The 14,768-nt window shown below is 31.6% G+C and overlaps 4 protein-coding genes across 4 annotated transcripts; 3 read left to right on the top strand and 1 right to left on the bottom strand.

Moving 5' to 3' along the window:
* Positions 1–1,318: 1,318 nt before the first annotated feature.
* On the top strand, positions 1,319–2,397 carry LOC107360958 (p21-activated protein kinase-interacting protein 1-like). The gene is made up of 2 exons (XM_015927677.3): positions 1,319–2,027; positions 2,115–2,397. The coding sequence occupies exons 1-2, from the start codon at positions 1,380–1,382 to the stop codon at positions 2,367–2,369; spliced, it is 903 nt and encodes a 300-aa protein (XP_015783163.2). The 5' UTR covers positions 1,319–1,379; the 3' UTR covers positions 2,370–2,397.
* Positions 2,398–4,599: 2,202 nt separating this feature from the next.
* Positions 4,600–6,234, bottom strand: LOC107360991 (crustapain-like). The gene is made up of 4 exons (XM_015927710.3): positions 6,064–6,234; positions 5,833–5,985; positions 5,183–5,742; positions 4,600–5,119 (listed from the first exon to the last, which is right to left on the bottom strand). Exons 1-4 carry the CDS (start codon positions 6,151–6,153, stop codon positions 4,906–4,908), a joined length of 1,017 nt encoding a protein of 338 aa, XP_015783196.2. The 5' UTR covers positions 6,154–6,234; the 3' UTR covers positions 4,600–4,905.
* Positions 6,235–6,942: 708 nt separating this feature from the next.
* LOC107361026 (uncharacterized) lies at positions 6,943–8,898 on the top strand. The gene is made up of 5 exons (XM_015927743.3): positions 6,943–7,108; positions 7,183–7,313; positions 7,376–7,455; positions 8,523–8,624; positions 8,702–8,898. The coding sequence occupies exons 1-5, from the start codon at positions 7,013–7,015 to the stop codon at positions 8,776–8,778; spliced, it is 486 nt and encodes a 161-aa protein (XP_015783229.2). The 5' UTR covers positions 6,943–7,012; the 3' UTR covers positions 8,779–8,898.
* A 3,352-nt stretch (positions 8,899–12,250) lies between these two features.
* On the top strand, positions 12,251–13,311 carry LOC107360985 (crustacyanin-A2 subunit-like). The gene is made up of 5 exons (XM_015927703.3): positions 12,251–12,418; positions 12,497–12,630; positions 12,695–12,771; positions 12,892–12,987; positions 13,064–13,311. Exons 1-5 carry the CDS (start codon positions 12,317–12,319, stop codon positions 13,216–13,218), a joined length of 564 nt encoding a protein of 187 aa, XP_015783189.2. The 5' UTR covers positions 12,251–12,316; the 3' UTR covers positions 13,219–13,311.
* The last annotated feature ends 1,457 nt before the right edge of the window (positions 13,312–14,768 follow it).

The raw sequence follows: 14,768 nt of genomic DNA, 5'->3' as shown, positions 1-14,768 counted from the left end.
ATTATTACAATTTCCATTCCAAGTTAGAGTAAATCAATTATTCCTTTATATTAACCACACTCACAACAATTGATTTCTGTCTTTTTTATTAACAGAAATTTTATTAATTTTATTCCTCCTTGAATCTGCTGTCGCTTGTGATTCCTACTTTTTTTATGTTTCATTTTCAATTTACATTTAGCTTTTATTTTAGATCATCATTGATTGACACAATATAATTGATCAAAATGATGTTAATCTTGTCTGGGAAATGAATAACTTAACCTTCAATATATCATTGATTGTTTACTGATCAATCCTACTAATCATTTGTCCATTTAAATTTCAGATACTCCTTTCATTCATCGCTTATACACATGATTCTCACGTTAAGATGCTAATATTAAGCATTTAATTTGCCAAATAAAACGCCAAATAAAAATAAAAACACTTATATTTTTCTCCTTAACTTGCATTCAGACATTTCTTCCGTTTCAATTAAAGGAACCGATATTGGTATCAAGGTATAATTATGTATTATCTGGGTTGAAACACATTAAATAAAATGTAACCTCTCATTGGGAATAAAATGGCCGTAACATTTTACTCTTTAGCAAAGAGCTCTTTATGAAGATTAGGATTCTGCTGGCTGTGCTGAAAGGATTAATCAATTGAATGTTTAGTTAAAATGGTTCCTTGATTGGAAAACAATTTACTTATAAAATAATCAAGACTAATCATACAGTTGACGGAAGCGTTACAAAACCAAGGAATCAGAATTATTTTCCCTGATAAATCACGTATTCAGGTACATCAACTCAGGGATTACAGTTTGGGTTCACGTCGATGGTTATACTAATCAAGAATCTTTTTTAGCTCAATGAGCTGCGATTATTAACTTGACTAATTTACCGACTATTTACTGACCTACAATAAACTAGTTTCAGAATAATTGACTATTGATATTAGTCAATTGATAAATATTTCACGTATAACACATATTTAGGTGATTTTGTGGGTAAATGGTCAAAGTACAGACAATTGTACCTAATTCAAAACGTATTAGAACGAAACAACTCGTCTAAGAGTCTTTAGGCTAGAAATATACGATGAGCTGACATTTGAATTGATTAGCTTCAATTTTTAATTGTTTAAGAGTTTATCTAAAAAGTTTCCAGCTATTTTGACACTGAACCGATTTTTTGCTTATTTTTGTGTCTTTTAAATCCATTCCTGAAAAGCTGTCCATTTATTTTTAAATCTTGGCGCTTTAAATTTTGTAAACATCAAGCACATGGTTGCTTGGAAACGTGTTGTTGTATTTTGTGCAATTCAAAACTCACGTTTTTATAAATGTTTACTGATTGATCTTTAATTTTTTTAAACTAATTAGGTTTGTCATGATGGTGAAAACAAATTTTGAAGTGATCGTTGGTACCTATCAAAAATATCTAGTTGGAATTTCACTTAGTAAAGATAAATCTAAAGAGTCTTATAACTTTGTGCAATCATTTGCTGAGGAAGCTCACATCGGAGGAATCAAGTGTGTTGCTGCATCCGGCAATTATGTTGTTTCTGGTGGTACCGATGAATTTATCCGAGTTTTTGATATGAACTCACGAAGAGATGCTGCTTCACTTCTGCAGCAAGAAGGGACGATAAATTGTTTAAAATTTATAGACGACTCACATTTGATTAGTGGCAGTGAAGATAGTACATTGTGTGTTTGGACCACCTCTAATTGGAAATGTATTAAAACTTTAAAGGGACATAAGGGCGCTGTTAATGGTGTTTCTATTCATCCTAAAGGTAGTTTAGCTTTATCAGTAGGTAAAGACAAGAAAATTATTACATGGGACTTGGTAAAAGCTAGAAACGCATTTGTCACCAATATTAAGGAAATTGCAAACAATATTATTTGGTCGCCGAGCGAAAAGCATTTCATTGTTTTATTCGACCAGCGAATCGATTTTTATGATGTCAATGTTGCTGCACCTGTTCAAAAAGTTACCTTTACAAAAGATGTTAACTGTGCTAGTTTTTTAAATGTAAGTATCTCCATATTTGTCTACACTACCCTTCGTTATGTTGACAAAATTTTAACTATCTCATTCTCATTCTCTTTATTTTCACAGGATTCGATTCTTTTGGTTGGATTGGAAAATGGTTGCCTTGAAATGGTCGATGTTTCACACAACAAGTCGCTTAAAAATCAAAAAATTCATAATTCCAGAATCAAAGACATTTGTGTAACAAATAAGGGAATATTAACAGCATCGTCAGACGGAATTGTGAAACTCATTCGAAAGGCCAATTTTGGTGATAGAGGATCTACCAATTTAGACTGTCGCATAACTTGTATGACAATTTTCAACCCTCAAAGTGATTAAACCAATTAAAGTTTCTTGCATCACAAAACTGGAAAATGTATTTGAAAAAATAGAAAAAGTTATAATGGTAATGAATTCAGCCAGGCCATTATGTCAGTTGCTGGTTACATATCACATACCTAACGGCATCATTCGTGTTTTTCATGTATTATTGCTATACTGCTATATTTTATGTGAATATTTCAAGAAATGCGATAAATTATTCAATAGACAATTCATTAGTTAATGAAATACTGAAGTGTTAAATTAATGCTTCCGTCAACTGGATCTTTATATTTAAAATTATCATTCTGGGTTTTTTAATGAGTAAATTGTTTTCTTATCAAGGAACCATTTTCAACTAAACCTTCTAATTGCATCAGCACAACCGGTTTAATAGCCATTCTTAGCACCATAACGGGTGAAAAAGCTGTGTCTATATTTTTCAAGTGAGAGGCTACAATTTCCACAACCGATTGGTTTCGAGAAGCAACATTAGATAATATTTCTTGAAAAGTTTTTAATAGCACTAATTGACTCAGTTTCTATGCCCCTCCAAACCAACTCTTGACTCAAAGTCAAAGTTTTTGACGATGCTCCTTAAATGATTTTCAATGAAACTAGTTGATTGCATGGTGCTAATGTGTTTAATAATATCATCATAGTTTCATCATTTTATCAAATAAAATCATCTAAATATCGACAAACAAAATTCAATATAAATTGCTCTGAATTGCTGATCAAGTAAGTTATAACACTTTTAAACCAATCGCTAATGAATTCAAGGTAAAAAGATGAGTTTGTTTTTTTGTGAATTTCAAGAGAAGGGAATCAAGATTAAATTCAATATCAAGTCATATTTAATGAGAAATCCGATCATTTACTTGGAAATAATCTATCACATTAATCTACAATACAATTGTCTGGTTTAACAGTTAAAATGCAACAGAGAAATTCTGGTTAATTTTGGGTTTGCGGTAAGAGAATGGAGACAAAATCATTATTGATATGGTCAAAAAAATGCTCTTTCACCCTATGGGGTTACTATTTATCTCAAATAATTCCTTTATCAGTGTTGGAATACTTTTTGAATGACCTGATAAGTAAAGATGTGTACTAACAGGCGTTCGGGTAAAATATTAACAATAACAATAAAGTTTGGTTGATTTAAATCTTGTATAATTTTCTTATACTAATAGTTGAGTATTACAGAAGTTGAGTCGATAAATCATTCTACTTCAGTACAGCATTCTGTTTATTTTCAGCTGATCTCATTGAGATTGAGATTTATTGTAAAAACTCTGGGTTAGTCAATGTTTCTTCTACCAAGTAAATTTGAATCAATTCAACTCAATTGGTCAAAGAGGGAAAAAATCAATTTCCAAGGTAAATTTGCCAAAGATTCGAGTATTTAAACACTGAGGAATCATTTGATTATTGGGTAAGTGATAAGAAGTCCTCGTCGGCTAACTTCTCTTCTCATTAGCCACAGCTAGCTTAAGCCGAATGGCTAATTAAAAAAAACTTAATATTTAAGAGTTAAACTTAACAATTAACTTTTTTATTCACTTAATTGAAAGATAATAGCAATTCCACAAGCTTAACAAACGTAAGTCTCGTCTTAATTTCAGTTTTCCTGAATTCAATGATGCAAATGATGCAATTTCATGTTTACAATGCATTACTGATTCGGAAATGATCTCTGAGTTGAAAAAAATGATTCATAATATGTCATAATGATTAGCATTTGACTTCGAGCCAAACGAATCAGCCAAAGGAGTTGAAGCTGAAAGGGTGATGAGTATTGGGAAAATTATTAAAAACGGAAAAATCATTCTGGTCTGGTGTGTCGTAATGTTTGATAAACTTTATTGAATTAGTAAATCTCTACCATTTTGTATTGAATTTCATATCTTATCGAATCCAAATCAGCAGGAGCATGCTGATTCAGTATATTGTTTTATTGTTCCCTTTAAATTTCCAAGGAATAGAAATAAGTGATTTTAGATGAGTTCTATCTCTCTGGTCTGATCAAGATCAAGAAGTGTTTGCATTTAATATAACTGATATCTACGAGCCTACTTGGTACATTTGCATGATTGCTTGATCTAGTTTGTAATAGTTTCAAGGAATAAAATTTAATAAAACTCTAATAATAATTTTACTTGCTTAATAGTGCAACAAATGTACAAATCGTGACTGGTTTGTAGTTTATGGTTCTCAATCATTGTAATGGTGAATAGATGATTCCAATGATCATCATTTTAATTCCAAAAATATACTGATCACAAAAAAAGCACATTGAGTTATTAAAATCGAGAAATATGGCGTGTCAAAATAAATGAAATAATCGTTTTATCAGCAAGTTTCGCAGAGACCACAAATCAGCTAGATCTTTGACAAAAATTTCGACCGTAACTTTCACTGGGGTTCGTGATTTACAAGAGTGCTGAATAAGTTGTTACAACAACAGTGGGTTTAACAACTATTATATACTAATATTATTCAACATTTAATCTATCAATAAGTTTTGATTCATACAAAAGTTATTGACGATTTAAACAATTGGATAAGAAGCTTTATTAGCAATACCGCACATGTTGCTACCTCTGTATAATCTGAAGTAACCTGATTCACCGAACAATGTGCCGTAACTGTTCTTGACAATCCAAAATGGAATACCGTTTTCAGTACCGTATCCAACAACAGTTACAGCATGGTTAATACCCTCAGGGTCACTTGAGCACTCATCAGTATAAAAAATACCAGACCTAAAAAAAAAAAGGACGAAAAATCAGACAATTATGTTTTCTTCAGGTGCTCAATTCACTTACTCATAATCATGGAGTGGTCCAACATCAATGGCGACTGCAACAACATGTTTAGAAACTGCGTGTAGAAGGGCTTCTTCATCACCTTCTGGTATATCGACAAAGGATGCGATTGAAGCACCCTTGTTGGATTCATTGTATCGACATGTGTGGTAATCTATCCCGTCTCCAGAAATGTATGGGTAAGATTTTTCAGTATCAATACCTTTGTTGTCTTTAACATATAAGAAAGCATTATCCATCCAACCCCCAGCGCATCCTTGAGTACTATAGTTCCATGAGCAATCCAACACGTTTTGTACTGAAAGTTCAACAAGTTTACCAGTTTTTTGAGCATTGGCTGCTTCCATAGCAGCGATGGCTGAGAAAGCCCAGCACGCACCACATTCCTGTTGTTCTTTGACTTGACTAACGATCCCTTTGGTTCGCCAATCAACATAGGCTGGAGCTTTGACGGTGTAGTTCGCATTGTGAATGAGAGGTGCGGATCGACGAACAATTGACCTGGATGCAAGAGGCTTTGCTTTGAGTCCAAGATGTTTTGCTTTGAATTCCTCGGCGGTCTACACGCAATTCGATAAGTTAAATTATTTGTTATTTGGTAAGTTATTTGTCTAGTTATAAGTCTTAGAACTTCAGAGTTTAGAGCTTACCAAATCAGAGAACTTGTTGATTCCTTTTCTGTATGTAACTTCACCGTTGACTGCTCTTTCATTGTGAGCCTTGATCTTTTCCAATTTCTGGGCAAAAACACTTCGTCTGTAAGTTTCTTCTTCAACCGATTCATAAGATTTGCCATATTTAGTCTGTAAAACAAAGAAACATGAATAAGAATCGCCTCACAACTCGCTTAATTGAGTCGATTGGCCAAACGATCAACTTACCTTGAATGATTCCCATTGGGAGTCAAGTGAAAGGCTAGCAGCATTGGCCAAGGCAAATAAAGCAATGAATAAAGCAGTTCGAATCATCATGATTGGTAGTTTTGAGTTAACGATAATTAATTATTAGACTAATGAATTCTATGGATTTTAGCTTCTCATTTTATATACTGTTTAATCTGTTACTAAACATTGGATGAAATTATGATGAAAATTAACAATAAGTATAAAGTTCATTTTGTTTTAAATCAACCAAATCAGCACAAATCATGAGTTTTCATTAAACAATCGCGAAGATGAAACTTTGCTTACAAAATTAATCCGAACTATTTCTCTTTTGAATGATAATTCTATTGATTCACATGAAATTTTCTCAGAAATGATGAACTGTTATATCACTAAGATTTTATCTGAAATAATCTGATTAAACTGCAATACCACGTACTTGCACGTTCTTAACCTTAACCTGTGACAATTTCTACCTTGAAACAATGATCAAAAATATAAATTTTTTCACCAATGTCGATATTTCTGCGGAACCAACATAACCAGAAAATGATATTTTGTTTCAAATGTACAAAATCTCTTTTCTGTTAACTTAAAACCCAAAATTAACCAGAAATTGCATTGATATTTACGCTTTTAATGAAATTATTTTCGAGTAATAATCAAATTTCTCAGTAAGGCACGATAATAAATCTGATTTTCTTCTCATGAAATGCACAAAAAACAAACTTATCTTTTTACTTTGAATTCGTTTTTCATTGTTCGAAAAGTGTTATTCTTGATAGAGTAGATATCAGATTATCCGTTTTGATATTTAGATGACATTGTTTGATAAACTGATACAATAATTAATAAAAATTGATTATATTTATCACATTAGCGTCAGTTAATCAAAAAGTTTCATTAAAAAACATTCAATTTTTTCTTTTGTGCCAAAACTGTAAAAATGATCGCGACCCTTTTCGTTGTCTTTGCTGTTGCTTCTTCAGCTCTTGGTTTTTGTCCATTTACTCCATTTATTCCTTCGGCTGATATTGGTGCAGTAGGTTTATAATAATTCAATTTGTTTTGCCAATATGCTAGACATATCCATTAATTTGGTGTTTCTTGATTTAGATTTCCGGTCGATGGTATGTTACTCAACCAAATCTTGGCGATTCTCCACAAAATTTTACACATATTTCAATGGATTTCATTCCTCGAGTGGATGGGAACTTCAATCTTACAATTAGTGGGACGAATCCTGAGTAAGTTAGTATAATTAATCGATTCAAATTGTTTCTAATGTGATTATTCATTCACCGTCTAGTGGCTCAAAGAAAAGGGAATATTGGTTAGCTGAACGTACTACATTTTCGAGACAACTCAATATCAACGATTTCTCGAAAAGTAAGTAATTATTGCCTCATTCATTTTACAATTGACAAATAACTGCGTCGATCATGGCTAATCGTATGTTTCTTTTCACTGCATTCGATGAATTTAAGACACATTCAAAAGACTCAAGTTCTTAATGAAGAACTAAAAAATAAATAAACCCGGTCTATTTCTGAACAAAATGAAATCTATTATAATTCTGAGCTTTGAAAGTGCTTTTATCAAAAACCTTCAGAGGCTCAGAGAAATCTTTTAATTACACGAATTGTTTCGGTTCTTACATATATCTCAAAAAGTTCATCGGGTCGCAACTCTTACAAACTCTTACAGTCGTAACTCAAAATTCAAAGTATTGACACTTATAAATAATCTAACATCATCAAACTTGCAAATAATTTCATTCCCTCCACAATGGTTTTGAATATGAACTGTTTTTCCAACCATCCTGAACATGATTTTCTCAAGAAAGCTCAAGTATTTTTTATTGTGCTTCATTCAAATCATGGTCATTATTTGGTCATAGAATTTCGCCGCCACGATTTTGACGCAAAAATGACTGATCATGACTAAAGTTTTTTCCCTGAATAGGTTGCAATCAATCGATATCTTAAAGAAAAACACATCGTCAGAATAAGAAATTCAAAAGTTAAATATTTTTTTTACTAATGAAATATACTAATAATATTCATTTGGGATGAAAGAGCTCTTTTTAAACACATTTAAGAAATTTCACTTAAAGTTTGAACCTTTGTAGGACATGAAACCGATTCCATTTTTTCGATTAAAAAGTTTCTCTGGTAGAAAATTGTTGACAGAATCGGTTTCAAAGTTGAAACTTTGATCTTTTTGTAGTTGGAGGCACCAGATTTTGCACCAAACTTTTTACTCTTGCCTCAAAGACAAAGTTGTACATGAAATCCTGGTCATGAAATTTTTCAGGAATTAAGGCTTTCATACTGTGTAATTTTTTTCTTAGAACCCGCTAAGTTTGGCCACAACCTCGACGGAAAAATTTGATACATTAACTTTATATAGATGTATAGATTATGAAAATATGATAATTATTTTTCTATTTCCAGAAACTCCATACAAAGTTAACTTCAATGTAATGGTGACTGATAACTACGTTGGCTATCTGAATGGCTATTTTTGTTTGATCCTTCCTACTCGCTCTTTCCCCAGTAAGTATCTTTCAAGCTGACTCACTAGATGTTTCTTGTTTGCATTAATAATAATTCAACTTTCACAATTATTATAGTATACGGTGGAAATTTCTCTAGGACTGACCCCATGAATGGTTACAAGAATGTCGAGCTAACTGATTTGATTGATTAAGTTGGCACTTCTAGTGATAGAGTTGGACAATTATCCATCAAGACTAAATATTGACCAGTTTCCCAGTTATAATGTTAAAACTTGTATAAAATTATGGAATAATCAAGAGAATTTCAAAAGTTTGGTCCACAAGTTTACTTCAAAAATTATACTAAAAATTTGAGAAAATTCAAATCATTTTTCAAAATTAATGTACTGAATCATATGCATAGTCTTATTTATTTCAAAACTAATTTTGACAATTAAAACCATTTTTGTTGATTCTGTCAATACATGAATATGTATATGTTGAATACGTGACTTGTATATCTAACATTTTACGGCCATTTAATAAAACTTTTCCAGATGTTGAGCAAGTGATAAAAACACCATAGAAGCTTGGTAATTCATTTAGGACAAGGTGTCAAAATGATCCAGAAGCACTTATCATTGGTTGGATAACTATGTGTAGTTGCATTGCGATTTCGTGTCAAGAGTATCATGTTTTGAGGAAGTCGAAGAGAAAATTCGCGTAACGTGTTAGAAACTTAAATGTCAATAACTCGACTGAATGAAAATATACTGGCACTTGGCTATGCAATGAAATATCTATTTATTTATTCAAATTTTGTTTAAGGTTATCAACCATTACAATGAAAATTCAATTTTATTCAAGTTTCAATATCATCACTAAGAAACTGGCCAATATTTAGTCTTAATTGATTATTGGTGAAACGCTATCGCTCAGAAATTTATTAACCAGATCGGTCAGTTCAGCTAACTTGTCAGCACTCATAGTGTTAGACCTGGATAAAACCCACGGGCCAACTGTAATAATAAAGAAAGTTGAATTATTATTAATGCAAATCAATTTACATAAAGAAACATCTATTTAAAGTTAGTCAACTTGAGAGATATTAATACTTACTAGGGAAGGAGATGGTAGGAAAATAAAAACAGATGTAGCCAGCCATATAGTGAATGTAATCGACACTCAGTATATTCAATGACATTAGGTATTGGTACTCTGGGAATAGGATAAATAATTATATTGTTAGTTAAATTGTAAAATGAATGAGAAAAATCATGTAATATTATAAAGTAGAATTACTTACTTTGTGACATATCAGGATAGATATTGAGTAAATTTTCATTGTCGGAACGTTTGGCTAACAAAGTTAAATAACCCTTTTCACCACTAGATCATGGATGAATAATTTTAATTACAGCAAAGTTTTAAATTAATCAGTTATGCTTGCTTACTAAGGTAAAGCTTCGGGAAGTGTAAGATTGAAGTCTCCATCCTTTCGAGGCATGAAATAAAATGTAGACGGTGGATTTGAAGTTGGCGCAGAAATTACATACCATAGACCGGCAATCTAAATCAATAAACAAATTAATGCATAAAGTAAATGTTGTTTGAAAACATCAAATTAACCTTAATTAACCTATTATGAACCTACTTTGTCGATATCAGCGCCAGGAGTAGTTGGAGGAACTGGGCAGAGATTTTGAGCTGGAAAAGCAAAAGTCGATGCAGCGAAAGCAAAGACAACGAAGAGAGTGACGATCATTTTCATAGTTTTGCACAAAAGAGGAAATAAATATTTTTAATGAAACTTGTTAATTTCCTGTACCATTGTGTTTAAGATCAACACCTTTTATACTCTATTTCATGAGTTTATCAAATAATATTATCGAAATATCCAAAATTGATTCCATGACTATTTTAAAAATGTTTGCTTTTTCAAGCAATAAAATTCAATAAAACTCAATATTTTAGCAAGTTTTTGGGCAAAAAACCACAAATCAGCTAGATTTGACAAAATTGCGTATCAGCAGCTAAACATTAGCTGAACAATCACTTTTTATCTACTTCTACGAATTTCTATAGAACATCAAATACGGTTGGTATCACTTCGTGAAGTTCCCTTGTGAGATAAATTGCTATGAATTGCTCGATCAAGAATAACACTTTTCAAGCAATGAATCATGAGATCAAAGTACAAAGATAAGTTGTTTTTTCGCATTTCATGGGAAGAGAATGAAAATTATATTCAATATCATGCCATATTTAACGAGAATTTGATCATTTACTCAGAAAATTTGTCTTTCACATTAATTAGCAATACAATTTCTATTAAACAGTTTAATGAAACAAAGGAAATCTGGTTAGTTTAAGTTTTTCAGGTAAGAAAATGGAGATTGTGTTCATTTGAAACAAATTATTCCCTGATCTTGTCAATTCCACAGAAAGAATATTGACTGTTACAACAAAAACAAGAAATCTTAGCACAATGTATACTAATTAAGGTATGACTCCTAATGTTTTGGACTATTTTTCAAAATTGGATTGCAGCAGCTAGGCTGGACTTACAGGCATTATTCAACCGTTAAAATGAAGATACACTTTTCAAGAATGCGTTAAAAGAATGGAAAAAATAAACCAGTTTCGATTCACCGTTGTCAAGTTATGGCCGTAAATAATGAAACGCATCAAATTCTGATTTCGCCTTACGCTGAAAACCTTATATTTTCAAATTCATACCGGGCTTTGAAACTTCGAAAAATGGCCAAATTTGGCCTCAGAGTTGTTGAACAAAAGATGTGCACCGGTTAATATAACTCAGCTTGTGTCGATTGAAGGGTTCAGGTCACCATCAAAACTAAATGTCGTAGACATTTGTTAAAAAAGCATTTTATACGAACTGAACAGCAGACTTTTTAAAATGATTTCGAATATTCCAATCGATTCTTTCGAAATAAAAGTTCAGTATACCACCAGAAGCACCAAAATATCCTTCCGATCTGCTATTTTGAATGAATCGATTGAAATATTCGAAATAAAAGTTCTTTTTTAAAAGTCTTTTTTTCAATTACTGAAAAATCCTTTTTTATCAAATGTCTATGAGATTTAGTTTCGATGGTGACCTGGTCCTTTCAATCAACCTATGTTGGGTTATTTTAGGTAAATCACATCTTTTTCAACAAAATTGAGGCCAAATTGCGTCCTTTTTTGAATTCTCAAAACCCTCGTATGAATTTAAAAAATATATGATTTTTGACGTGAGACAAAACCTGATTCTGCAATCAATATCCCATGTATTTCTGCGAAATCACCATAATCAGTCAATGATATTTTTTTCAAATGAACAAATCTCTCTTCTTTTACTTAAAAACACAAAAAATAACCAGAATTGTATTGCTTATTGATGCTTTTAATGAAATTATTACCGAGTAATAATCGAATTTCTCGTTAAATATTGCATGATAGTGAATATAATCTTGATTCTCTTCTCAGGAAATGCACAAATAACAAAATTTTCATTAATCTAACTTATCTTTTTACCTTGAATTCATCATTCATTGTTCGAAAAGTTTTATCCTTGATCAGTAATTCATAGTAAATATAAGATTTTGTATTTCGATATTAGATCATTATTATTTGATAAACTGTTGAAATGTAAAGTATAAAAAGTGATGACATTAAACACATAAGCATCAGTTGATTAATAAGTTTCATCAAATAACATTTAATTTCTTCCCTTGTGCAAAAACTATGAAAATGATTGTCACTCTCTTCGTTGTCTTTGCTGTTGCTTCTTCAGCTCTTGGTCAATGTCCAATTTCTCACACTACACCTGGTTCTGATATTGGCAAAGTAAGTTTATGATAATTTAATTTGAAATGTTTAGCCAATACGTTTGACTTGCATTAATTTGGTGGTTGATTGACTTAGATTGCCGGTCGATGGTACGCAATTGCTGCACCAACTATTGGTCGTTTCCAAGAAACTGTAACATGTGTTACCGAAGATTTCACTTTTCGAGAGGATGGAAACTTCGATTATACAGTTCTTGGAACTTCACTTGAGTAAGTTAGCTGACTTGACGGATTTAAATTGTTTTTTTAATGCTATTATTGATTCATCGTCTAGTGGCTCAAAGACTAGGCTACATTGGTTAGCTGAACGTACTGAAAGTCAAAATGCATTCAATCTCACCGATCGGTCCAGTAAGTAATGGCTTACTTTTTATGCATCTTATGCATTCGACAATTCAACAATTGATCCATATAAGAATTGTTTTTCTATTATTCTTCATTACAACTAATGATTATTATGATAATTTACAGAGTCTTACCAGCTTACCTACAATATAGCCGATACTGATTACGATAACTATCTAGCTATTTACAGTTGTTTTTACCTTCCTGGTTACACAACCATTCGTAAGTATCTCTCGGTCTTCATGTAAATTACTTTGTAACAATAATGATAATAATTCAACTCTCATCCTTATCACAGAAACCGGTATGATTTTATCCAGGACTAACACCATGAATGCTGACAAGTATGCCGAACTGACCGATTTGTTGGTTAATAAAATTGGCGTTGCTAGCAATACTTTTGGACCCATAGTCCAAAAAGACTGTAAATACTGGCCAGTCCCTCAGCAATGATTTTCAAACTTGAACAAAATTGAATTTTCACTGTAATGGCTGTAATAACTTTGAACAAAAAATTACATAACTAAATACACAGATATTGTCAAAGTACAAGGCTTTTCAACCTCGATTTATTTTTGAAAGCTGAGTAATTTTTCAACCATATGGCGTACAGAGGTCATTTTTAGATCGAATGTTAGCGTTTTTTCTCGGATTTCAATCAACTACATTTTTGAATTTATTACCATATATGGAGCTCGAATGACGTTCGTTAATACATCATTATACAATTACTGTTTTGTATTCCTAGCATCTTTTTGTTTGTGAAGGTGATGGTTCTAATAGCAAAATAGTGAATCGGCTTTTAAAAAATATATCAATCTATTGAAAATTACAGTCAATGATAAAAAAATCAAAAATAATAACATTTCGTGCTGCTGCTATCTGTTTTCATGTTTCCACTGACAACAATAAGACTGAGGTAATTTAATGGCCTCAGGCCATCGGTTAAAGAGTAGGTTAAACTATTATAATAAATAATAATTAAATTAAGTTCATATTGAGGGTATAAAGCTGGTCAAGCTATCATTTTTTTTGTCGATTACAATTATTTGCATTTCATTGCGATTATGTTCATCTACAAATCGATTGGCGTGGACTTTGCTTTCTTGCTGAATCGTTGGCATGTGCATGTGTTGACTGGGGAGAAGGGAAAATACATGTAAATGGTGCACAAATAAAAACATGATCAGATAGTTTGAGATTTTTTTCAATAAAAGCAAGTTCAAAATTAGAGCTTTGATCACTTTTGTTGTTATCGGCAAAACAATAAAAAAATATGCGAATAACTCGAATCAACTGAATCATTTGATGTTATTGTGTTTCTCTTGCTTACAGAGATTTCTCTGTATTAGAGATGGATCCCTTTTTCCAGGTAAGAAATGGAAATATCGATCAGCATCTTTATAAACTTTCATTTTTCTCTTTGGTCAATTCTAGTTAATTTGCAATCATTCGTTTATTTGTTTAATAGTTAGTTAAACTTGTTAGTTCCAGTTTTTTCAAAGATAAATCCCTTTTTCATGATGAGAACCATAAATGGAAATATTAATCAACATTTTAATAGACTTTTATTCTTTGTTCATTTCTGCTGAAAGTTACCAACTCGTTAGTTCCCTGGAAAATAGGCGATTGTTTTCGATGAGATGTTCAACCTGGAAAAGTCATTGATTCAAATTAGTTGGAAAAAAGAAAAAAGAAATGAAAATTTTAGTAACAATCAGCACAATTTATCTGCTGACTTAATATAGTATAGTCTTAATCTGCAAAACAAACAATGTTTAGGGTCAAAGTGAAAGCCTTTTCTTGAACTAATTACACCAACTTGAGACAATATGCTTCTCTTAATTTAAAGAATTCAATTCAAAATTATATAAATTGTTAGATGCTAAAGCATCATGCTTTTATAAACGCTATCAAACAATTTTAATTAGATCAATATACTGATCCCGGTCATGTTGAAGCTAGTGTTCGCATCCATTTTCATAACCGAAAATATTAATCAA

This window comes from Tetranychus urticae, chromosome 1 (assembly GCF_039701765.1).
Source record: "Tetranychus urticae isolate SD_2017Ah chromosome 1, NJAU_TeUrti_SD_1.0, whole genome shotgun sequence".
NCBI classification, from domain to species: domain Eukaryota; kingdom Metazoa; phylum Arthropoda; class Arachnida; order Trombidiformes; family Tetranychidae; genus Tetranychus; species Tetranychus urticae.
Note: the sequence above shows the minus strand (reverse complement) of the source record. Positions and strands in the feature narration are given on the sequence as shown.